The 26,404-nt window shown below is 43.4% G+C and overlaps 1 protein-coding gene across 1 annotated transcript in view; it reads right to left on the bottom strand.

Moving 5' to 3' along the window:
• LOC136587427 (ATP-binding cassette sub-family A member 9-like) overlaps nt 1-26,404 on the bottom strand; it is a 103,257-nt gene that overhangs the window by 4,969 nt on the left and 71,884 nt on the right. Inside the window, exons 24-33 of the mRNA XM_066585996.1 lie at nt 25,406-25,504; nt 23,078-23,169; nt 16,107-16,227; nt 15,177-15,294; nt 12,544-12,635; nt 11,436-11,599; nt 11,142-11,217; nt 1,901-1,995; nt 1,676-1,795; nt 1,260-1,400 (exon numbers count right to left, since the gene is read on the bottom strand). Coding sequence (XP_066442093.1) covers nt 1,260-1,400; nt 1,676-1,795; nt 1,901-1,995; nt 11,142-11,217; nt 11,436-11,599; nt 12,544-12,635; nt 15,177-15,294; nt 16,107-16,227; nt 23,078-23,169; nt 25,406-25,504 — 1,118 coding nt within the window. The remainder of the gene's footprint in view (nt 1-1,259; nt 1,401-1,675; nt 1,796-1,900; nt 1,996-11,141; nt 11,218-11,435; nt 11,600-12,543; nt 12,636-15,176; nt 15,295-16,106; nt 16,228-23,077; nt 23,170-25,405; nt 25,505-26,404) is intronic.

The raw sequence follows: 26,404 nt of genomic DNA, 5'->3' as shown, positions 1-26,404 counted from the left end.
GTTCATCACCTGTGTTGCTTGTCAAGTCAATCACCTGTCCTGTCTGTCAATCACCAGTCCTATGTCTCAATCACAGTCCTGTCTATCACTTGTCCAGTATTTCAGCCACTGACCTGCATCTCAGCCACCTGTCCTGGCTTACACCTTAATCGTCTGTCTTGCCTGTTAGTCACCTGTTACATACTGCGCCAATCATAAGGCTGCTCGCAGCTCACCATTCTGACACCATCCTCCTGCGTTTCTGCGGAGGTTGCGCATTTTCACTATGCCTACCATGCATGCACTTGGGGTCTCAGCCAGCACATCGTGTGATCCTACAAGTATGGTGGAGGCCTTATTCACACAAACTTTTTATTGTGACACGTGGATAAAACATCGTCCGAAAATCGCGACCATCTGAAGTATTGGAAAAAGATAGCGCATACACTGCCGATTCCAGACAGCTGCTTTTACGCGCGTCTGGAATAGATAGGTTTTGTTCTATCTTTTGGCTGCGATCACCCGAAAGCTCCCATTGAAGCCTATGAGGGCTGCCAGCAAGGGGAGCGGGAGGGACTTTAGCAGCAGCTGAAGAGGACTTTTCAGCGCATCAAAAAATCGTTCATCTGAAAAGAACTTATAGAAAACCATAGGTTCTTTTAGATGCGATTTTTTGACGTGCCTACTCTACTTCAAAATGATGCTCAGAAAATCTGCTGTATTACCGGCAAAATCTTGGGAAATAGACTAACAATTTGAAAATCTTATCTACTGCGTGTGTCCCTACCCTTAGAGATGGCCACCAACTTCTGAAAAGAACACAGATGTCTCTCACTAAGCATATCAAAGAAACATTGGCTGTGTCTCCACAAAGTAGCCATCTGATGTTAAGGACCTCAGATTGATGCCAATTTAGGTCCAATTCAATCAAACAACCTGAAAGGCTGGGTTTACATGCTGTGGATGCACATGGCCAAGGTCCACCTACAATGTGGCTGAAACTGTGACAGCCACATCAGACACGCCACAGCCGCAGAGCATCATCAAAAAGGGTCAGTCAACTCAGTCTACAAGGTTCACAACAGTGCCTGATAAGAGGGGCTGATATGGCCTCTTCAGGGGCCACAACCAGTAAGGATAGTATCTTATGTACAATATATGAACATTATAGAAAAGAAAGGTCAGTTAAAGGGGGACTAGAACTGTGTTATCAAGCACTGCAGCCCACCAGTAGTAGTCCGGGCTTGATGACCTGTGTCAATGACCTTGCTATTAATCACCTGTCCTGCCTAGCTGCGTCTGGGAAGAGCCGGGTTACCGCTTGATGAATTTCATCGACATTTTGAGAATCCTTCACTTTAATCTCCAAGAGATATCCTTTACCGAATTTGCTCTTCAGCTGCTGGATGGATCCAATGCACCTGCAAGTCAGAGAGAAGACTTCTGAAAGCCTGAGAAGATCTGCAAAGATCTCACAAAAATTCTGAAGACCTGAGAAGACTTAAAAAGATCTCAGAAGACCTGTGAAGACTTCAGAAATCTTGAAAAAATCTCAAAAGAGCTGAGAAGGATACACAATCTATGTGTACTACGGTCGGACTCCATAAATCAGCACTGTGAGGAAATTGAGTCTGGTGGACATCAGTCTTCTGAATGTCTTCAACAGAAAACCAGGAGATGTCCTTTGTGTCTTTACCTGAGTTTCCCAGACACCATAATTGCCACGCGGTCACACACTGCCTCGGCCTCCTCCATGTAATGTGTGGTCAGAATGGCTCCCCTCTCATTGTTCTTGAAGGCTGCACGGATGGCTCTCCTTAGAAGTATTCATATTACAATAATGAGACATTTCTCAGATTCCGACTGATTTTGTAATGGTTATACAATGGGAGGATGTGCTTGATGTCAGGAGGATACTCACCACATACGCTGTTGACCTTTGGGGTCCAGACCAGTGGAAGGTTCATCCAGGAGAACGATGGTTGGGTTCCCCAACATGCTGATAGCAAAGCACACCTTACGTAAAGGAAAAAAAATGTTTTTTAGATCTTGGGTGTTATGCACAGGATATAGGATAAAGGTCTGATTGGTGTAAGTCTGGACTCTGGAACCTCCACTGATCACGAGAACTGGAGTCCCAAGGCAAGCATGCTTGCTCCTGCTCCATTAGTGGGGGGGTATACAGGACCCCCATTTATGTGATGGGCGGGGATCCCAGCGGTTGGACCTCTACATATCAGACATTTATTTCCTCTACATATCAGACATTTATTTCCTGTCCTGTGGATAGGGAATAAGTTTTAAACTTAGGCCTCATGTCCACTAGAAAAATACAATCCGCGCAGATTTCTGCAGCAGATTCCGTGCGGATTTGCTTTAAATGGTTTCTTTTTTTGCATGCAGATATCCCCACCCATAGATAGCAATGTGGCCGATCCGCGCGGAATCTGCGGTAAAATGGAGCATGCTGCATGTTTTTTCCCGCGTGTGAAAAACGCTAATTAATTAAAATGCCATCCGCGGGCAAAATAGGATTATTTCATTTGGTAGACAAAATGAAAAGAATAAGGGGAGGTATAGAAATGGAAGAAAAAAAAGTGGGCGTTCTGTCCAAAAACGTATGATGTCATTAGAGTGTGAGCCAAGTGATTATACAGCAAGTATTAGAGAAGATAGAATTCTACTAATAGCTGTTATGGGGATTTCTGGGGTATTTAAGATGAATAAAAGTAGTTTTTTAGACAAAATAAAAACAAGGTAAGGGTGGGATGACAAGAGGAAAAACATAATTAAAATGCAAATAAATGTTTAGTTTATTGATAAGGATAACAGTATCAGAGGCATATCTATAGGGAGTGCAGAGGTAGCAGTTACTACTGGGCCCTGGAGCCTCAGGGGGCCCAAAGGTCTCTCGATCATATAAGAGGACAACAGTATTATAAATGGCACATGGATGCTTGAGGGGCCACAGTACAAATTTTGCATTGGAGTCCCCTATATTTAGCCTCTGCCTGATCTTTATAGACGTATAGCAATGTCCATACCTGCTAGTGTTGACGGGCTTCTTAGAAAACCCAACAGTGCAGAGGATAGTTGGATACACTTTGTGAGTTGTAAAATAATTGTGGAGGGTTCCCTATTTCCAGTACCGGAATTATTTGATTTGAAACTAAGTAGTCAAACCATGCTATCTGTTTCATCGAACCGATATGTGAGAGCATTTGTTGAATTAGTCAGGATCTACAAAGGATAGACTATAGACATACTTTTTTTAGATAATATTTCGGTAAAAGAGCAAGATGTCCTACCAGATCTCTGTGGTAGGAAAAATATAATTGTGGAACCTAGAGATAAGGACGTAAATGTTGCTTTGATCACAGAAGTATATTTCTCCAGTAATGAGGCAGTTGAACTCAGTGAGTTACCATCATTTAGACTACAACCTGCTATGTGATATAGTTGTAATCTTCGTCTGGCATTTGTTTAAGGGTTAATTAGTTGAATTAAATGTGAATATTTAAAGGTGACTGATCCAAGAATGCCAACTATGTATATTTTGCCCAAAATGCAGAAAAATGTGAGAACAACAGACTGGACTGGAAAATACGTAGATCTAAAATCTCCAATGTGGTAACAAAGTTCAAACTCACATATTCATGGCCCGTTGTATCAACGTTTTAATCAACAAGAGGTGATCACTAATCAAGTAGAAAAACATTGCACCAACGTGGTTTAACCCATAATCAGGTTCAAATCTCGGATCAACTTGGTGGACTAAACTCGTTGATTGAAGTTCAACTGTCAAAATTCAAGATGGCGGCTTGGCTGATAGGCTTTTTTTGGGTTTTGAAATTACACCCCCGCTTTCCAGTGGTAGCAGCTATTGTTTTTACTATCACTATGAATGCTGGGAAGATTTCTATTAAAGCTGGGAAGATCACCTGACTACAGCCACCAATCACCGTGTGAAATACGTTTCTTCTAGGTTAAACTTTTGATCACAGTTCACTTGAACTTAGTTTTTCAAATATTAGATCAAAAAGTGTTGGTGCAACGCATTTTGCCTAAAACTAGTTCAACAAGTGATTACAGTTTACTTAAACCATGGTTAATGTCATGGCTGGTGCAACCAGCCCTAAGAAAACCAAGAATGGGTACCTATTGTTAAGTCAGAGTCATCATCTCTGCCCTTAGGTACACAGAATTCCAGTTGGGCAGTTCCTTCATCTTTGAAGGAACTACTACCACCTGACTGACTTAAAAAAAAGTGAATGAGTTAACGAGGCTTTTCAGGATCGTGGAATAAAGGAGGTTATAATAAGGCTTTAAGAACTGATTGGTCATTATTAATTACAAAGAACTATGAAAAAATAGGAAAAATTGACTGGTTCTGGAGCAATTAGGTTTGTTTCACATTTTGGATATCATTCGGATGTACTTTTGAGGCATCCTGGAAAAGAATTGAGTGGGGATATTCTCAAAATAATCCATGTGTAACTCCAAAAGGTCCAGAAAACCTATATAGTCTCTTGGTGAGGTTTGAATTTAGGGCGACAATAAACTAAGGTTGGTTTTTTGTTACTGCTCCCATCTAGATGTGTATTTAGATGTGGGAAATCTTCTATGTGAAATATGTTAAATGTTTCAAGGTTTTTTTTCCAACTGCTAGGAATTAAAGAAGTACATTACAGTATACAAAGTCATCTTAAAGCGTACCTAACTTTTCAGAAAACGTATGCTTATCATGTGTGCCTCTTCAATCTTATAATATACTTTCATAAACATTTTTTGTGTTTTACCAATGAAAATCAAGACTGAAGTGCAACGCCTCTGCAATCCACTGCATGTTGTTAGGCATTTAGCTTCCCTAGCAGATAAGATGTTGTCTTCATAGGCTCAGCTTCCCGGCACTCATACAGCTCTCAGAGCTGCAGTAAGTGTGTGCACAATCTTTGCTTCTGCTGATGATATATGTAATTACCCATCCTCCTATGTGCACTTAACTTTATGTTGTAGGCTAAGCAGAATAATTTTTTATTGGATTGCCCTTTATTAGCTGCTTTACTACGTCTTGTGTGTTTGCATGGTTACAGCATATCTTGAGATCTCTCTATACATGCTCTATATATACTATGACCATGCAAACACACAAGACCGAGTAAAGCAGCCTATAAAGATTGAATACATGGACACATGATATATATATATATATAAATAATGCCTACAACATAAAGATAGAGGCAAACAGAGGACGCAATGTTTGTGTACACCCTGACTGCAGATCTGAGAGTTGTGAGTGCAGGGAAGCTGAACCTGTGAAGACACACTCTCCCCTACAGCTTAGCATATATCCTAACATCCCAGTTGCTAAGGAAGCTGAGTGCCTAAAAACAAGTAGTATATTGTAGAGGGGCTGCACTTCAGCCTCAATTTTCTGTGCTAAAACAAAAACATTTTTAATTAAAGTATGTTACAGAATTGATAAGACACACAGGCTATTATTATTTATCTGTCGTTCCGACATGGGGGTTTGTTTGATTTGTTTGCCCTTACAACAAATAACACATTTGGTCGCTGAGTATGACCTCTGGAACACTGCACTGGACAGCAGGCTGGACGATCAGCTGGTGGATGTGGAGTCTGAGCAGCGGACCCCCATTTATCAGTTACTGAGGACCTATCCAGATGATAGGCATCAGTTCAAAAAAGCCCAGAATATCCGTTTACATTCTTTTTAAATTACCATTTCAGTTTTTATTTCAGTTTTTTTTAGCTCACAGTAGCTTTCTGGAGCGAGAAGAGTAGGGCTGCAGACAGAGCTATCAGACAACTGATATGCAAATAAGGAAGATGGAACAAAACTTCTGAAGCCCCACCTATTGGATGGCAGCATTCCTTCAAATCAATGTCAGACCCCTTAACCCCTTAACGACCAGCCCATAGTGTTTTTACGTCCTCCCGAAGTGGGCTTTATTCTCTGAGGATGTAAAAACATGTGTCCTGCAGAGAATAAAGCCCCTCGGGCTGTGGACGTGACAGCTCCATGCTGTCAGTGTCCGCAGGTAGCCGACAGCATGGAGCTGTCATCCGGAGCTGTATGGACCCCCCCCCCCCGGCATTGCGATCGGCGCTATCCAATAGATAGCACCGATCGCAAAAAAGTAAACAAAAGTTGAAAAAAAGTTACATATTCAGCTGCCCTGATGGATCGGATCCATTTGAGCAGCTGAAATTACTCACCCGGGTCCGGCACACTGCTGCCCGCTCTCCCGATGCTCCAGGCCCCGTAGCCGTTCTTCTGCGCATGCGCGCCAGGCGGCATTACGTCAGCCGCATGCGCAGAAGGCCCAGCGGCGCGGGAAATTTAAAATCTCCTGGCTCCCGACTCCTGTAGGTAGCCGGGAGGCAGGAGATGTCAGCGGGGACTGCGGTGAGCGGTCCCCGGTACCGCGATCGCCGTTATACAATGGATAACGGCGATCGCAGAAAAGTGTAGAAAAGTGTAAAAAAAAGAAAAGTTTCACCTCCCCTCATGGATCAGATCCATGACGGAAGGTGAAAATACTCACCCCGCTTCCTCCATGTCCTCCGGCCGGTCTCCGGACCCCCCGCTGGCTTCTGCGATGTGCCGATGTGGCGCGCATGCGCAGAAGGCCGGCGAGCCCGGCAAATTCAAAATCTCCCTGCAACCGGCTGTCACAGTTAGCCGAGTGCAGGGAGATATGACTGGGGACCGCTGTATGCGGTTCTCAGTCACATAATCACCGTTATCCATCGGATAATGGTGATCATATAAAGTTAAAAAGTAAAAAAAAAAAAAAAAAAGTTTAAAGTTTATAAAGTTAAAGTTTCATCTCCCCTTACAGATCATATCCATAAGGGGGGATGAAATTACGTACCCAAGGTCCCCGGATTTGTTCCCTGATGGGATGTTCATCCGCGGACCTTACCCCAGCTTCTGCGCACGCGCCCGTCAGCATGATGGCGGACACATGCGCAAAAGTGAAATATTGCCCAAGAAATTTAAAATCTCCCTGCTGCTGGCTACCAAAGGTAGCCAAGAGCCTGGAGATGTCACGGGGAGCTGCGGTATGCGGTTACTGGTCACGTGATCGCCATTATCCAATGCATAATGGCGATCACGTAAAAGTTCTTTAAAAAGTGGAAGTTTCATCTCCCCTCACCGATGCGATCGGTGGGGGGAGATGAAACATCTTCTCGAAGGCTTCCGCCTTTTAATCCAGATGCGATTATCCTCCATGGACCCTTCTGGCTGCTGCGCGTGCGCCCACTGTCAAGAAGCCGGACACATTCGCAGGAGCCGGAGAGCCCAGGAAATTTTAAATCTCCTTTCTCCCAGCGACCAACGGTCGCTGAGTGCTTGGAGCAGTGACCGGAGACCTCGTTGAGCGGTCCCCGGTCACGTGATAAAGTAGCGATCTAACATTAGGCCGGTCACGCATGACCGGAGAGGAATTATGGGTTCTGCATGCGCTTGATCAGCGGTAATCCACGGATCAATTGCATGCATTGGATTACACAATTCCCCCCAATTAGTGGGTCGGAATTACGTAATCCACTCGCAGAAACAGAACACGGCATGCTATATTTTACTGCGGATATCCGCGACCTAGAGCCCATTGTGCTCTATGACCGTGGATATACCCGCAGCCCATATGCAAACACATTGTGTACGGGCTGCGGGTACCCGGGTCATCTCTAAGCGACGGTGCGGGTAATAAAAACAAACAACAGTGTACTGCGCATGACCGCCTGTGTGAGTAGGCAGTTATGCGCAGTACATTACGCGGCCGTACGCAGGGTCATGGCCGGCTCACAGATGGGATCCGCTGCGTGCCTCCGCAAGCCGATTCCACCTACGGCCGTGTGAGCCCGGCGTTATTCAGACCGCTACCTGTAATCTGTAATTTACAAGAAGCCCTGGGAACGCTCGCCTTCATGCAATTCCAGGAGCACCTTGTTGAGCGCCTTCTCTGTGAGACCGCTGCACCGCAGCAAGATTACAAAGCCTCACAGAGCGCCACTTTTTACACCCCATCCCCGCCGCTGAGGTTACGAAATACCCCCCAAAAAGCATGAGAGGAGGGGGGATACACGGTTTTCTTGCCCCATGTGCCCAACCCAACCAGCCTCCCTAATTACCCCTGTCTTCGGAGATAAAAGGCAATTTATATTATTACCTTTATCTAATATTTAGGGAATGCCAAAAAATTGGGATGGCGGGGGGGGGATTATTTTTAGGAAGTCAATTTTTTTTCCGTATAAGTGGGCAATGGGGCCTGGAATTTATTCAGTTCTGCCCTGAAATCCAGCGGGCATTCTCTCCATTGTGGGCCTAGCCATGTGTCCTGTAAGTAGATTAGGGCCACAATGGATATGTTTCTGAACACGGGACAAACGGGGGTATCCATTTTGGGGTGAACGTCTTCATTCCTATGTACACTGTACAAAAAAAACTGTTTTTAAATTGACAAAATTGCCAAAAAATGAAAATCGTAATTTTTTTCCTTCTGCTTTGCTTAGATTCATTCAAATACTGTGGGGTCAAAATACGCAGTACACCCCTAGATGAATTTGTTAAGGGGTCTAGTTTTCAAAATGGGGTCATTTGTGGGTGTTCTCTATTGTTTTGGCCGCTCGATGGCTCTACAAGTGGGCAATGGGGCCTGGAATTTATTCCGTTGTACCCTGAAATCCAACGGATGCTCCTTCCATTATAGGCCTAGCCATGATTTCTTTAAGTAGATTAGGGCCACAATGGGTATGTTTCTGAACACGGGACAAACGTGGGTATCCATTTTGGGGTGAACATCTTCATTCCTATGTACAATGGACAAAAAAAACTGTTTTTAAATTGACACAATTGCCAAAAAAATGAAAATCATAATTTTTTCCTTCTGCTTGGCTTAGATTCATTCAAAAACTGTGAAGTCAAAAAAGTCATCATACCCCTAGATAAATTCATTAAGGGGTCTACTTTTCAAAATGGGGTCACTTGTGGGGGTTCTCCATCGTTTTGGTCACTCAATGGCTCTACAAGTGTGCAATAGGGCCTAAATCTCCTTCAAGCAAAATTTCTGTTCAGAAAAACCACCGGTTGCTCTTTTCATTTTGGGCCCCATTGTGCATCCAGACATAAGATTAGGGCCACAATGGGTATGTTTCTGAGCACAGGACAAACAGGGGTACCCATTTTGGGGTGCAAGTCTTCATTCATATACGTGCTGTACAAAAAAAACGCTTTTAAAAAGACAGAATTGCCCAAAAAATGAAAATCGTAATTTTTTTCCTTCGGCTTGGCTTAGATTCATTCAAAAACTGTGAAGTCAAAAAAGTCATTGTACCCCTAGATAAATTCGTTAAGGGGTCTACTTTTCATATTGGGGTCACTTGTGGGGGTTCTCCATCGTTTTGGTCACTCAATGGCTCTACAAGTGTGCAATAGGGCCTAAATCTCCTTCTAGCAAGATTTCTGTTCCAAAAGCCACCGGTTGCTCCTTTCATTTTGGGCCCCATTGTGCATCCAGACATATGATTAGGGCCACAATGGGTATGTTTCTGAGCACAGGACAAACAGGGGTATCCATTTTGGGGCGCAAGTTTTCATTCGTATATGTGCTGTACAAAAAAAACTGCTTTTAAAATTACAGAATTACCAGAAAAATGAAAATCGTAATTTTTTTCCTTCGGCTTGGCTTAGATTCATTTAAAAACTGTGAAGTCAAAAAAGTCATCGTACCTCTAGATAAATTCGTTGAGGGGTCTACTTTTCAAAATGGGGTCACTTGTGGGTGTTCTCCATCGTTTTGGTCACTCAATGGCTCTACAAGTGTGCAATAGCGCCTAAATCTCCTTCAAGCAAAATTTGTGTTCCGATATGTATGTTGTGCATACAGACGTAATACTAGGGCCACAATGGGTATGTTTCTGAGCACGGGACAAACAGGCTTATCCATTCTGGGGTGCAAATCCTCATTTTCATGTGTACTATAGAAAAAAGTCCTGTCTTTAAAATGACATATTTGCAAAAATATGAAATTTTAGTTTTTCTCTTCTAAATTGCATTGACTCCTTAAAAAAAACCTGTGGGGTTAAAACACTCATGACACCTCTCAGTGAATACGTTAAGGGGTGTAGTTTTTAAAATGGGGTCAATTGTGGGGGTATCTATTATTTTGACTCCTATGAGCCTTTCCAATCTTGGCTTGTTCCTCAAAATGCTGAAAAGTAATGTTAAATTTGTACGTCTCCTAAATGGTTAAAAAAAACCGAAAGTTTTTCCAATGTGCGCCCAAAATAAAGTAAACGGATGGAAATATAAATCTTAGCAAAAATTTCTATATTATGTTTGCACATATTTGAGATATTGCAGTTGGAAATGTGAAAAAATGACGATTTTTTCAAAATTTTCCCAATTTTGGCGCTTTTAATAAATAAACACAAATTCTATCGGTCTTTTTTTTCCGCCTAAATGAAGTACAACATGTGGCGAAAAAACAATGTCAGAATCGCTTGGATATGCAAAACCTTTCTGGTGTTTTTCCATGCTAAATTGACATGTGTCAGATTTGCAAAATTTGGCCTGGTCATTAAGGCGCAAACAGGCTTGATCACTAAGGGGTTAAGTAAGTCTTTAAAAGAAAGATTTGGAATTGAAAACCAAGCCAGAAATCCATGCACAGTTTGTTTCTGACTTGGCTAGTGAAAGGGCCTATAGACATGGGTCGGGACGGGTATAATCACTCCTTAGGGAGAGCACCTAGAAGTTGTGTGGAGACACCTGAGACACCTGACAACTGAGGAAACTTATAAGGCCATGCATACTCCTCTGGGAAATATATGCAAATAAGTCTCCTCACTCACTTTCTAGGTGATCTCCTTAAGGAGAGACGACACCCCTCCCGACCCACAACTGGAGACAGAACAGGATGGATTGGCTTGTATTGTACCTCATTACATGCAATCTCCAGATGCAAAATGAAAACATTTTTTAATAAAAAACAATAGCAAATCATTTTTATTTGTAAAAATACATGCAATGCAATAAAGAAAAGTGTTCAATGGTGTCCATAGCGCTAAAGACATAAAGGAGAAAATAACCGCAGAGTATAAATTGAAAGCGACACAGAAGATCACCCCACCTTTCTGGAAACTCCTGCTGACAACTTCTTGGCCGGTTTATTAAGATGTTCCTTCAGCTCTAGAGCCTCGGACACTCTGAAAGACACCATGATACCTAGTCATTCATTGCAAGTCACTAATTCGTATAAGATAGGATGAATCCATACCTCCACCCTCCCAGCAGATTAGTATATGATGGGACTTTTAGACTGGAACCTTGACACATATTGAGAGGTCTTCCAAGTCTCTGTATCCTTCTCCTCACCTGACTTTAACAACACTTTCCCAACTGATGAGAAGGATAAGGATTTTACCTCCTGATGGCCAGGGCGCCATCTTCCTTCTTCATTCCCTTCACAGCAGCATATATCTCCAGATGTTGCTTCACGGTCATGTCTGGCCACAATGGATTGTCCTGACAGCAGAATCCCAGGAATGTGTTGGAGCCATCGGAGCATTGAGCACCATGCAGCACTATCTGTAGGGCAAGACAGCAAGGGAAGCAATTAATACAGCCCTTCTGACAATAACTGACCAGAAATGATGAATGCTGAGATCCTGACCACAGAAATGAAGATGACTATGATATAGATATACACAAAGAAGAGAAGTTGTGGCAGCATATAAGGTGCAATAAAAAATTTAGCTGATTACATCAACCAATCCTCAAATAGATCATATAAGGTGATCAACTGTGCCTTCCAAATCTCATATTGTATTATCATTCTGGTAGTTGAGCCACCAGATAGTTAATTCTATGATATCTTCAGAGAAAGATGACCCATCGCACGTTTTGCTTAAGCTCTCCATCACCATGGCTAACATTATACTGTCAATAACCCCTTTAGTGACGTTTAGTGACGTAATCTCGTGATGCCATGCAAGTTCTTGCGCTTGCACATAGACCGCTGGATGCCTGGATGATCATGTGACCACCATCAGAATAGCGCCTGCGCTGTAACCTGAGTGTGAGCTCTGGGTGCTTTGACGCATGCACAAGTCCAGCCAACCGGTAGTGACATGAGTATGATTTTTCGCTTGCTGATGGGAAACCGCGCAAGTGTGGTTGAAATACATGGACGCAGACAGAGTTTAACCATCTGAAGCTGGTATAATTGAGCTTGACAAAGGCCATCAGTGGCCGAAACGTTGCCGTTTTAATGAACATGGAGAAATAAAGGAAAGAAAAAATGTTATTGCGCCTTATATGCTGCCGCAACTTCTCTTCTCTATGTGGATCTTTTGGGAATCGCGGCTCAGGTTCCGTACAGTGGCGCTGCATATTACGATTTGATTGCCTTCCCCGGTGGATGTATTTTGTGTATAACCCCTTTTATGCTATAAATATAATGATAATAACAATTATGAGGGCAACCGCTATGACCAAGACAACATTTTGTACTGTAGCAACGACATGCTTACCTCCCCTGCGGTCGGTTTAATCTCCCCCGCCAGCATGTAGATTGAGGTGCTTTTTCCTGCACCATTGGGGCCCAGCAACCCGAAAACTTCACCTGGACAATCACAATAAACGGGCAACACGTGATATATATGACAGAAAGACCTGGAAACCCATCAGTGAACAGATCACCTATGGCTATCACCCAGTTGTGTTATCAAAAACACCCTACCTACAAAAAAAACACCCAGCTGTGAGATTAAAAAAATCCTGGAAATAAGAAATAAAAAAGTTCCTAGTATGTGAGTGGATAAAAGAAAAAGTGGGTAGGGTAACTTAAAAAAAAAAAGAAACAAACAATTTTCCTACCCGCTTGTTCTTTTATCTACTCTCACACCAGGAGTGCAGGAACTTTTTATAATTTCTTATCTTCCGTACCTATGACTGAGGCATCAGCGTGCCCTGGACCCTATCCTGTGACCTTCTCCCTTGGCCTTTCACAGGGATCCAGTGGCAAAGTGGAACTGCACCATTTTGAATGCGAATGAAGACCAGGATTTTCTCACATGCTTGAATGCGCCCTCAGGGCTTATTTACACAGGCGTATATTGGCCTGGTTTTCACGCCCGGCCGATATACACTGCCCCTCTGATCCATTGGTTTACAATGCATCAGTGCACAGGGGCATATTTCTGCGATGTAAAAGCGCCATATCCTGCGCTTTCACGCCGTCGGCTGCATAGACTCCTATGGAAGCCAGTGACAGCCGCCGGAGAAGAGAGGCGGGAGGGAGTTTAGCAGCATGACTGCTAAACTCCTTCCCCCTTCTCTTCTCCTCTCCGCCCCTTGCCGCAGCTTGCAATAGGAGGGGGGAGGGCAGAGTTAGGCTCCGCCTGGTCCCATCCCTTTCATTGCAAACAGCGGCAAGGGGCAGAAAGGGGGCATGAGCTTAGCACACTAGCTCCCGCCCCATCCCGCCTTCTCCCAATTTAGAGAGCAGGATGACGACAATAAGCTGAGCCCCGAATCACATAGTAGCGTTTTCACCACCGGCCAATATACGCTCCTGTGAATAAGCCCTAAAGGGTAGTTTCACACAGGTGAGAAAAATCGCATGATTTTTGCCTAATGCAATAGTCAGTAAAAAGCAGATTATGAAACCAATGATTTACAATGCCTTCTTTCCCATCTGCAATGTTTTCACTGATGCAATGTTAAGAGGATAAAAAATTGTGGCATGTTCTATCTTTCTGCGATTTTTCCTTTTTTTTTTTCCCCCATGTTTCCCTATGGAGGCTTCTTTTTATCTCAACGCAACAAACACGGGTTATGATGCAATTTGTTTATATGCACATATTTTTCTGCGCATTTTGATCATGCAAAAAAAACGCCGCTGCAACGACCAGAAGTGATAGAATAACAGAGGTGCAGGTCGGAGGGTACCTGAGAAATAATGACCATAATATAATAAATCATTGTAAAAGAGAGAAAAACTAACACTAAACTTTTCTTCCATTATATAAATAGTAAAAAGATTAATAATGTTGGCCCTTTACTAAATTATGTAGCAGAAATTGTAGAGGGTGATGAGGAGAAAGCAAATCTATTAAATAGTTTTATCTTCATTGTATTCACAGAGGAAATGCCAGATGAGATTTAGACGGGATGAATGTCGGGCAAACGATGCCCAACACTCGTCCCCCATAAGTACCCGCTCACATGCTTTTGAACAGGAGCAAGTATCATTGCTTCACAGCGGGGCGGCCACAGGAGATTTCACTCCTCGTTCTTCCCCGCCCATTTCCATTCATATAACATAGCGGCCATTCAGTACTGAACGGCCGCTATTTACACTCATCAATCAGGATTTTATCCAGCATAAAATTCTGAACGATGATCGTTCAGTGTAATTAGCAGCCTTTCAGTACTGAGTGGCCACAATGTTAACTGAATGGAGAGGGGCGTGGGAGAGTGAGGAGTGAAATCTAGAGATAAGCGAGCACACTCAGATAAAGCAGTTACTTGAGCGAGCATCGCTCTTCTCGAGTAACTGCTTACTGGTCTGAGCAGGCTTGTGGGGCGGGGGTGAAACTGCTTTATCCGAGCGTGCTCGCTCATCTCTAGTGAAATCTCTTGCAGCCGCCCCACTGTGATACTTGCTCCAATGCAAAAGCATGTGAGCGGGTACTTGCGAAGACGAGTGTAGATGCCTGACATTCGTCCTGTTTAAGTGGGCCTTAACTCAGGAGAAAGTGCAGAGCCATCTTAAAAAGATTAAAATAGATAAATTGCTGGGTCCTGATGGAATACACCACCCTGGGTTTTAAGGAAATTAGGGAGAAGAAGACAAAAGTGGTTCTTAACTGCTTCTGCTTTACAGGCTACCTAGCACTCAATGAACACTATGTAATGAAGAGAGAAAGTGGAAGTGTTACTCCTGCTGTTTGACCTGGTGGGTGCTCCCTGTCACAGCAGAGCTGCAGGTTCCTAGCAGACCCAGACCAGCTCTTACAGTGACTAATGTCACTAAAGGGGGATGTTTTTTCCTGTCACTGGAGCTCTTATGGATGCCGCAGCTACACTGGCTAAAATGATGCCACTTGTGGTGAATGTCAGCGTTATATGCCAAGCATGGGTGGGGTCTGCTGCAGCTCACCTCTCTTCACACAGAAGGAAATGTTCTTGGTGGCAACTCTTTTCTTCTTCTTAAAGCCACAAACACCTGACTTCACTTTGAATTCCTTACGTAGATTGTCCACAATGATGGCTGGTGCCTAGAAGGAGAAGAAGAGGGAGAAGGAGAAGAAGAATATGAAGGAAAGAAAGAAGATAAGAAGTAGGAGGAAGAAGCAAAAAAGATAAAGAAGAAGAATTAGAAGAGGAGGAAAAATACTAATAATAAGAGGAAAAAGGTGAGTAAAAAGCAGAAGACGAATATTAAAGAGAGAAAGAAGAGGAAAAATAGGGGGAAAAAAGCTAAAAAAGATAAGCAAGATGAATTGGAAGAGGAGGAAAAATAATAAGAGGAAGAGAAAGAAAAGAAGTAGAAAGAGGAGGCAGAAAGTGGAAATAAGGAGTGAGATTAAAATGAAGGAGAAGAGGAAGATAAATTAGAAGAGGAAGAAGAGGACAAAATAGAGTAAGAGAAGAAAATGATAAAGATGATAGAGAAGAGGGAGTGGAAAGAATTGATTGTACGTAAAATGGTGAAGCAAAGGAATAGGGAAATGAAGAGGGAGAATCAGAAAAAAAAGGACAAGAAGAAGAGGAAAAATAAAAAGGTGAAGGAAGCAGAAAAGAAAAGGAAGCTGCAGAGAGTAAGAGATCTTCTGACATGCGGTTCTATACAGGGAGGGTGTCCAGTGGATCCTACTCATCTCTGAATACAATGAACCAGTTGTGGGGATGACGAGGGGGCAGAGATCCTTAATGCTAGACTACTGATGATGATAATCTCCGGATAACCAACAGGGTTATGTGACTTTAATTTCCCTTTCACCTCCTATTTGTGGCTTGGCAGAGTGGCGTCCCCAGGGATTGGCCTGACACAGATAACAGGATGACGCCCCTTGTTTTGGCAGCTTACCTCCTCCAGATGTTTGCTGGCTTTGGCTTGTTTCACTGTTTCTCTTTCGGCCACAACTTCTTCCTCCGCATCATCAATGTTCTCAGGATTCGGTTTTACACTCACTTTCCTCCTTGTTGTTCTGAGAAGAAAATAAAGCGATAGAACCAATATGTATATGGGTAGTATATATATATATATATATAATCTCCAAAGTAATGCAAGGCTGTTTTGACTTAAAAACTCCTTGCATCCGCTGGGAATTTAAATGGTGGGGAGCATGATATAGCGCCATGATTCACAGCCCCATATTGCTCACGTTGATGAGAGGGACCGAAGTATCGGTATTTATACCAAACGATTAAGGACCGAGCTAACAATGATTTTTATGCTGCAAACCATGAAGATGAACGAAACGTGAACGATTAGCATTTATTGCTCTATAGTTGGCGTGCTTTTAGACTAAACAATTAAATTCAGTCACTTTCGCTCATTTGAACGATAGTCATTTTGTCTAAAAAGGCCTTAAGTGAAAAATCCTACTTATGTTTACTTAGATCCCAGGCGGGTCAGGTACGTATTTTCTATTTGCATGTGTTAAATGTGCAAAAAGTCTGTTGGTTGTTGGGTTAGGGTCCATGGCATTAGTGTCAGGGCTAGGATGAGGGTTACTAAAGTCATACTACAACAATGTCAGCAATGGTCATATCCCTTCAGGGGTTATACAATTATGTAGTACATACATCTAGAGGGATGTACAACACATTTTGATAGTGGACCAGGGTATTTTTGAACTTTCACCACCCACTATCCATTAAGGCTGCCTTCACATCTGCGCAGACCACAGATCCATTCGGCATAGGGATTTGCTTTTCCTGATCCCTGAATGGAGCAGGAAAACGAAACCCCCGACGCAGATGTGAAAGAAGTCTAAGATAAGCTCTGCTGGTTTCCATTTGTAAAGAGGGAGCCAACAGAACAGAGTCTAGTGGAGGCAGCTAAAGACGAGTTTTGGCCTTCCTTCACACATTATTTTTTCAGCTTTTTTAGCTTCATTTGTGATTTTTACAGGCATTTTTATTGCAGTTTCTGGTCAAGGTTTTGAAAAAATGACAAAAAAAAGCCATAACTTGAGCAGGCTGTGATTATAAAAACTCCATGGACCCCTAAAACTACTCAACACATCCAAAAAAAAGGCAACAAAAAGGCATTGCTTGCACTGTGCTTCATAATTCTCTATTGATCTACAGCTAACATCCGAATGTTAAACAACATGACAAAAGATATCAACATGAAAACCATAAAGAACACAACATTTCAGAAAAACAAAAAAGCTATGTGTAAGACCAGCCAAGTGTCCTACGTGTGTTGCCAATATCTAGATACTCTCTGTGCTTCTGTAATGAACTGGAGGGATTGGTGGCAGTATAAAATGGCAGCAGCGGTGGCTCCACTTCTCTTCCCTCCCGAACTGCGTCTGGGGACCACACAATCTGAGTGGCTCTCTAGTTTGGCGTGTTCTTTTGTATGCTGCTACCCGTGAGTTCGGGCAGGGTATTGTGATCTTAACCCCTTAGTGACGAAGCCTGTTTGCGCCTTAGTGACGGAGCTAAACTTTGGAAATCTGACATGCGTCGTTCAACGTAGCATAACTCCGTAAAGGCTTTACATATCCAAGTGATTCTGACACTGTTTTTTCGCCACATGTTGTACTTCATTTAGGTTGTAAAAAGAGACCGATATCATTTGTGTATATTTATTAAAAGTACCAATATTGGAAAAATTTTGAAAAAATTGTCATTTTTTCACATTTTCAACCGTAATATCTCAAATATGTCCAAACATACTGTACCAATTTTTGATAAGATATGTATTTCCATCTGTTTACTTTATTCTGAATGCACACTTGAAAAACTTTTGTGTATTTTTTAACTATTTAGAGGACGTACAAATTTTACATTACTTTGCAGCATTTTGAGGAGCACTTTGTTTTCCTGCACCAAGCCAAGTTTGCAAAGGCTCATAAGTGTCAGAATAATAGATACCCCCACAAATGACCCCATTTTAAAACTACACCCCTTAATGTATTCACTGAGGGGTGTCATGAGTATTTTGACCCCACCAGTTTTTTTCAGGAATTAGTTCAATTTAGGGGAGAAAAAATAAAATTTCATATTTTTGCAAATATGTCATTTTAAAGATATATTTTTTTCCTATAGAACCCATGAAAATGAGGATTTACACCCCAAAATGGATACCCCCGTTTCTCCCGTGTTCAGAAACATACCCATTGTGGCCCTAATCTTATCTCTGGATGCACAACGGGACCCAAAATGAAAGGAGCAGGCGGTGGCTTTCAGAACATAAATTTTGCTTGAAGGCGTTTTAGGCCCCATAGCACTTTTGTAGAGCTCTTGAGTGGCCAAAACCAAAGAGAACCCCCACAAGTGACCACATTTTGAAAACTAGACCCCTTAACGAATTTATCTAGGGGTGTACTGCCCATTTTGACCCCACAGTTTTTGAATGAATTCAAGCCAAGCAAAAGGAAAAAATTGTGATTTTCGTTTTTTTGTCAATTCTGTCATTTTAAAAACAGCATTTTTTGTACAGCACACACGAATGAAGCCTTTCACCCCAAAATGGATACCCCTGTTTCTCCCGTGTTCCGAGACATACCCAGTGTGGCCCTAATCTTATGTCTGGATGCACAACGGGGCCCAAAACGAAAGGAGTAGTCGGTGGCTTTCAGAACATAGATTTTCCTTGAAGGCGTTTTAGGCCCCATAGCACATTTGTAGAGCTCTTGAGCGGCCAAAATCAAAGAGAACCCCCACAAATGACCCCATTTTGAAAAGTAGACCCCCTAACGAATTTATCTAGGGGTGTACTGTGTATTTTTACACTACAATTTTTGAATAAATCTAAGCAAAGCAGTAGGAAAAAAATTACAATTTTCATTTTTTTTGGCAATGTTGTCAATTTAAAAACAGTTTTTTTGTACAGTGTACATAGGAATGAAGACTTTCACCCCAAAATGCATACCCCCGTTTGTCCCGTGTTCAGAAACATACCCATTGTGGCCCTAATCTACTTACAGGAAGCATGGCAAGACCTGTAATGGAGGGAACACCCGTTGGATTGCAGGGCACAACTGAATAAATCCCAGGCCCCATTGCTCATTTGTACGGAATAAAAATCGACTCCCTAAAAATATCCCGTCCCCCTCTCCGCGCCCTTTTCGGTGTTCCCCAAATCTTAGATAAAAGTAATAATGTGAACTGTGTAGTATTTCCAAAGACAGGGGTAATTACGGAGGCTGGTTGGGTTGGGCACATGGGGCAATAAAACCGTGTATCCCCCCTCCTCTCATGCTTTTTGGGGGTATTTCTTGACCTCAGTGGCGGGGATGGGGTGTAAAAAATGGCGCTCCGTGAGTCTCCGTAAGCTTGATGAGGTGCGGCGGTCTCACATAGAAGGCGCTCAACAAGCTGCTCCTGGAACTGCAGGAAGGCGAGCGTTCCCGGGGCTTCTTGTAAAATACGTATCACAGGTAGCGGTCTGAATAACGCCGGGCTCACACAGCCGTAGGTGGAATCCGCTTGCGGAGGCCCGCAGCGGATCCCGGCTGTGAGCCCGGCCATGACCCTGCGTACGGCCACGTAGTGTACTGCGCATAACTGCGTACTCACACAGGTGGTCATGCGCAGTACACTTTTTTTTTTTTTGTTGTTTTTATTTCCCGCACCGTCGCTTAGCGATGACGCGGGTACCCGCAGCCCGTATACAATGTAGTAGCGTATGGGCAGCGGGTATATCCACAACCACGGAGCACAAAGGGCTCTATGTTGCGGATCTCCACGGTAAAATAGAACCTGCTGCGTTCTCTTTTCTGCAAATGGATTACGCAATTCCGACCCACTAATGTGAGCGGAATTGTGTAATCCAATGCGATTGATCTGCGTAATACCGCGGATCAGACGCATGCGGAATCCATAATTCCTATCCGTTGGTCGCCGAGAGCAAGGAGATATTAAGTTTCCTGTGCTCCCCGACTCCTGCGCATGTGTACGCTGTTTTGCCGGCGGTCGGATGCGCAGAATACAGGAAAGTTCACGGAAGAAGATTGCGTCGGGGTGCAAATACGGAGGCCTCCGGTAAAAAGTTTCATCTCCTCTCACCGATCGCATCGGTGAGGGAAGATGAACCTTCACCTTTTTTTACTTTTACGTGATCACCATTATCCATTGGATAACGGCGAACACGTGACCAGGAACCGCTCACCGCGGCCCCCGTGAAATCTCCAGGCTCTCGGCTAAGTTTTGTAGCCAGGAGCAGGGAGATTTTAAATTACCGCAGCTTTTGCGCATGCGCCTGCCATATTGGCGACGGGCACGTGCGCAGAAGCTGGGGTAAGGTCCGCGGATAAATCCGCGGGCCTTAGGTACGTCATTTCATCCTCCCTCACGGATATGATCCGTGGGGGGAGATGAAACGCAAGCTTTTTTTTAACTTTTTAAAACTTTTTAAAACTTTTTTTTTTACTTTTTGCACTTTTTTAAAAACCTTTTACCCCTTTTTTATTTTTTATTTTTACTTTTTGCACTTTTTTTTTTTACTTTACATGATCACTGTCATCCATTGGATGACAGTGATCATGTCCCTTGTGACATCCCTCTGCTCTTGGCTACACATGGCAGCCAGGAGCAGAGGAAGTTTGAATTTCCCGGGGCTCGAGACCCTCTGTGCACGCGCGCATGCGCAGACGGGGATTTCGGGTCCCGGGACATCGGGACATCGCAGAGGACCGGGGGTGAGTATTTTCACCTCCCCTCATGGATCCGATCCATGAGAGGAGGTGAAACTTCACTTTTCTTTTACTTTTTCAACTTTTTCGCGATCGCCGGTATCCAATGGATAGCGGCGATCGCGGGCCCGGGGACCGCTCACACCGGTCCCCAGTAACACCTCCTGGTTCCCGGCTACCTTCAGGAGCCGGGAGCCAGGAAATTTTAAATTTGCCGGGGACACCCGGGCTTCTGCGCGTGCGCGTGACGTCATCGCCTGGCGCGCATGCGCAGAAGGCCGCCGGCGGGTCTGGCAGGACCAGATCTCCGGGGGACACCGCCGACAAGCCGTGTGAGTATTTTCAGCTGCCGTGATGGATCCGATCCATCAGAGCAGCTGAATTACTACTTTTTTACACAGTTTTGTTAACTTTTTTGCGATCGGCGCTATCGATTGGATAACGCTGATCGCAATGCCGGGGGGGACTGCCCGCATCCTGGGATGACAGCTCTATGCTGTCGGCTACCTGCGGGCACCGACAGCATGGAGCTGTCACGTCCTCAGGCCAGTGGGCATCAATCCAAAGAGGATGCATAAAACTACGTCCTCTAAAATTAAAGCCCACTTACTGAGGACGTAGTTTCCCGATGGGGCAGTCGTTAAGGGGTTAAATGTCAGGTTTGTGATGTCAGCCTGTATGCATCGATAGATCTTCAATAAATTATGCTTCATACATTGGGAATGGATTCACTCTGAGGTAGATAACTACTGGTGAGTACAGGAACCACATCTGTACACTTGGGCTCTATGATAAGGTAAGTACAGGGACCACATCTGTACACTATGCTTTGCCCTTCTTCTTCTCGCTTCCTTTTTTACTTTAAATAGATCTCATTTATTCTTCTTCTTCCTTATTCTTTCTCTATTATTATATAAACGGATTCTTCCTTTTTTCCCTCCGTCTATCTTTGAGGTAACTCACTTTTTGTGAACTCACACCTCTTCCTTCTCACCGCACTGGCTTTTCTCTCTCCTGCTCTTGCTTCGGCTCTCTTTAATGACTTAACCCCTTCTTCTCCCATACTCCAAGTGCCACTCTCTCTGACTCACAACCAACCTATGTGGAGGGCTAATCCTCCAATCACAAGCCTTCTATCTTCTCTCTACCTGGCTAGTCGATCCCAGAGTTGTTGTTGGAAGATAGATTGTCCAATGGGAATGAGCACCATGTCAGCCAATAGGGTACAGAGTGCATTGTCAGGTGGAATATGAGTGACAAGCATGAGCTTTATTCCTGAAAGTCGTACACGCTTATTTAATTAAAAGTGACTACATTGCTTATGTAGCGTCTATCTCTGGACCACTAAACTTCCCTTATTCACACTGCAGATGACATGGTGTAGAAAAAGGAGTGCAGCTACTTTAGTGGAGATCAGGATACCTAGTCCTTGTCAGTTAGGTATCTTGAAGGTGAGGTAGCAAGAGAAGTATATGTATAGGGTGTCGAGTGCAGCCAATCTAGGAAACGTTCAGCCCGTTCGTAGACATATGTAGAACAGAATGTTATGGTACAAAAGGCTGGGAATAGGGCACAGCCCTTTAATACCGTATACATGCACATACACAGATGTTGTCATTAGCCCCTTAAGGACATGGCCTATTCTGGCCATAAGGACACAACAACTTTTAGAGGATTTTCATCTCCACTTTTCAAAAGCCATAGCTTTGTTATTTTTGTGTCAGCATGGCCAAATATGGGCGTGTTTTTAACCTTATTGTTGCCATTTTTGGGTATATATCAAATATTGTAAAACTTTTGTTAATTTTTTTTGGAAGGCAGGGAGAGAAAACACATACATTCTGTCTCCCAGTCAGGAGGTAAACTTATGTCCTGTGGCATTAAGGGATTAAAGTTTCTCAGTTTTTATTTGGTAGAACCAGTTTACTACTGGGGCAAGGGCTTAACATCTTAATCCATGTGCCCAGCCCCTGTCCTGCTATTAACTAGCGTAAGTCTCTAGCAATACTAAAGAAGCAGCATTGTTTCGCTTCAAAACATGTTTTTTAAGCTTATTTCTACCAAATAAAAACATACATTTTAATGACATTCTTATTCGCACTGTGTCTGGAAGTGAAGTAAGGAGGATGAGTCTAACCAGGATGGTGACCTTCATCAATACTGCTGGGAAGCATCATCCACCAACCTGAACACTGGGTCTCTGGTCAGACCTCTTGTCCCATATCTCCACTCTAGAGCCCACAAGATCCCCGGAAATAAGATGATGTGCACAAAGGTCTGGAAGAAAGACAACAGTGTTACTATGATGCAGAAACTCTTCCAGACGTTATACAGATAAGGAAACTAAACAGGAACAGAGAGTGAAGTCCTGCAGTAAGATGACAAAGACATAAACACAGACTTCCGAAGATTGCAGTCCAATCTGGTTTAATAAAACCTACCTATACAAAGCATTTCAGGTGTTAAAGTTATCACTTAATTTAGGTGATACTTAAGGGGTATTGTAGCCATATCAATCAGGTATGCCTAATTATTATTTGATGCATCAGAGAAATGAACAATGACAAACAGTTAAGTGATGTTTACAAGAGCTTCTGTTTTTTTGTTGCAATGCAAGAGGTTATATAGCAGTGGTGGCGAACCTATGGCACGCGTGCCAGAGGCGGCACTCAGAGCCTTCCCAGCTGGCACTCGCTGCCGTCCGCCGCTCACCACATTAGTAAATACTGGCTTGGGTGCCGCAGCTCCCCTGCTGGTATTCACTCAGCAGCGCTGCTAGAAGCACTGATCCTGGCGCACACTGTGATGTCAGTGTGCAGCTGGGATCCTCCTCTCCCCTCCTCTGACGTCTCCTACTTGGTTCCGCAAGAGTAGGGGAGGAGGTGTCCGGCAGCACATCACAATGTGCTCCTGGGATCAGTGGAAACAGTGCCAAGCAGAGGAGCTGGGGGGGGGGGGGGGGATTTGGGTCTCAGAGGGGGGGGGGACGCTATTGCTACAGGGGACACTTTGGGATGTCGCTATTACTACTGGGGGCCACTATGGGATGTCACTATTACTACTGGCTACTGTGGGATGTCAGTATTACTACTGGGGACGCTGTGAAGTGTCACTATTACTACTGGGGACTATATAGTGTGGCATCCCCCACAAAGTTAACAATTCAAAGCCTACAGCATGTATGATACTTCTCTCTTAGTAAACCATTACAAAGCCTTTTTTTTTACAAAGCTGAATTGAATTATTCCAGAATGCAGGATATTCGTTGTTAGTACTTCCTATGTATTTTTTTTGGCACACTGTGTATTAAATCACATGCACAACTGACTTAGAAGGAGTTAATGAACTGTTTGAAATTAAAGTACTGGTTCCTTCTGAATTTAAGAAGGTTTTACTAGGTTTAGCAGAGTTATTAATCTTGCAGGGATTTAAACCAGTATAGGGAAAGCTATTACTACTGGAGCCAATATAGGGGATGATATTACTACTGGGGCCAATATAGGGGATGATATTACTACTGGGGCCAATATAGGGGATGATATTACTACTGGGGCCAATATAGGGGATGATATTACTACTGGGGCCAATATAGGGGACGCTTTTACTACTATGGCTAAAACAGTGGACGCTATTACTAATGGGCCAATATAGGGGACGCTATTACTACTGATGCTATTACTACTAGGGCAAATATAGGAGATGCTATTACTACTGGGATCAATATAGGGGGCGCTATTACTACTGGGACCATTATAGGGGACCCTATTACTACTGGGACCAATATAGGGGACCCTATTACTACTGGGTCTGTAATGGCGGAGCCTATTACTGCGGAGGCTGCAAAGAGGGACACTATTACGACTAGGGCCAAAATAAGGGTCACTATTACTACTGGGGCCAATGTAAGGGATGTTATTAGTACTAGAGCCACCTATATAGGGGTCGCTATTACTACTGGGGCCCCCAATATAGAGGGTCACTATTACTACATGGGATGAATTTGCTGCAGAATTTACAGTAGCTATAGTAGCAAAGTGGATGAGATTTTGAACATCTCATCCACATGCTGTGGAAGATATCTGCACAAAACCCGTGTGGACGCTGACATGAGTTGCGGTATTTAATTCCGCAGCATGTTAATTTTAAATATAATGTATATTAATAGCCCATCCAGTGCTCCTGGTTGCTCCCTGTTTATTTTTTTAAACGGCCCTGTACTTTTTATAACAATGGAGGTAAAATTTATATGTTGTGATAAGCCACTCCCCTAACCCCTCTCCTGATTTAGGGCTCTACGAGAAACTTATGCTTCAAAAAGGGCTCCATGGCTAAAAAAGTTTGGAAACCAGTGGACTAGTGTATGGCCAGTTGAAATGCCAGGAGTCTGATTTCACATGTCAATACTTGACGGGACACCAGAGTCCATCTAACAGTTCATGTATTATTGATAAAGTCAAGTGGCAGAAAATCAGATACTAATACAGAAATGAAGAGTAGAAAAGCAGCTACTCACAAGTAGGATGCACTGGAAGAAGAAGCTTTCTGCTGGTGATTCATACAATTCTTCTTCATACAATTCTTCTTCATACAATTTCTCCACTTCAATAGAAGCCTGTAGAAAACATAAAGTTACTTGAGTGTCAACTCCTGGCCAGAAACACATCAGCAGAAGACAGTTGAGAAGCTACAATCTGATGAGGGACAATGTACAGGAGGACCCAGAGGCTCTACGTATGCCATTGTCTGCAGCAGAGGTCCTTATCTTTGGTCCCCAGGAAATTACTGAGGCATTGAACCTAATGAAGATACCTGCAGTCCTCAATGCATGACTTGTGGGAGACTGGAGATGAGAAAAACTGGTCTTCAAGATCTCTGAACCAAGAAGCTCCAATGACTTTAATAACCAAGTGTGGGAGATCTTGTGATCATAGCTATACGTTCATCTAGAGGATAACATATGTAAAGAGGGGTATGTCATGCAGTTTATGCTGTACATCCCCAAACTGTACCAGTTCTGTTCCCCATGTATGCTCTGACCTCTGTCATTACGTAATTGGTGGTCTAGTTAGCCTACTAAAACTGAAAAAGGACAAAATCAGCACCCCAAAGAAATGAATTATATGTGTCTGGCTTAGTTGTGGGTACTGTGGCTGCCATTGTAATAAGGGCACTGCCCACGCAAGGTATGTTAAGGGTGTGTGTTTTGCTGCTGTTATAGGGAATCACATGTAAAAAAAATGGGTATACTAATACATCATAGACTGAACTTGAGTCAACAATGTGATGCTGTCACAGTGCAGAGGGATCAGCCATATTCTCATCTGCACAGGAAAAGACTAGAAGCAATGGGATGAAACTGAAAGGGAGGAGACGCAAATTAGATATTAGTGAGGATGATCAATGAGTGGAACAGGTTACCACAGGAGGTGGTGAGTTTTCCTTCAATGGAAGTGTTCAAACAAAGGCTGGACAGACATTTGTCTGGGATGATTTAGTGACTCCTGCACTGAGC

The sequence above is a fragment of the Eleutherodactylus coqui genome, chromosome 13 (genome assembly GCF_035609145.1).
Source record: "Eleutherodactylus coqui strain aEleCoq1 chromosome 13, aEleCoq1.hap1, whole genome shotgun sequence".
NCBI classification, from domain to species: Eukaryota; Metazoa; Chordata; class Amphibia; order Anura; family Eleutherodactylidae; genus Eleutherodactylus; species Eleutherodactylus coqui.
Note: the sequence above shows the minus strand (reverse complement) of the source record. Positions and strands in the feature narration are given on the sequence as shown.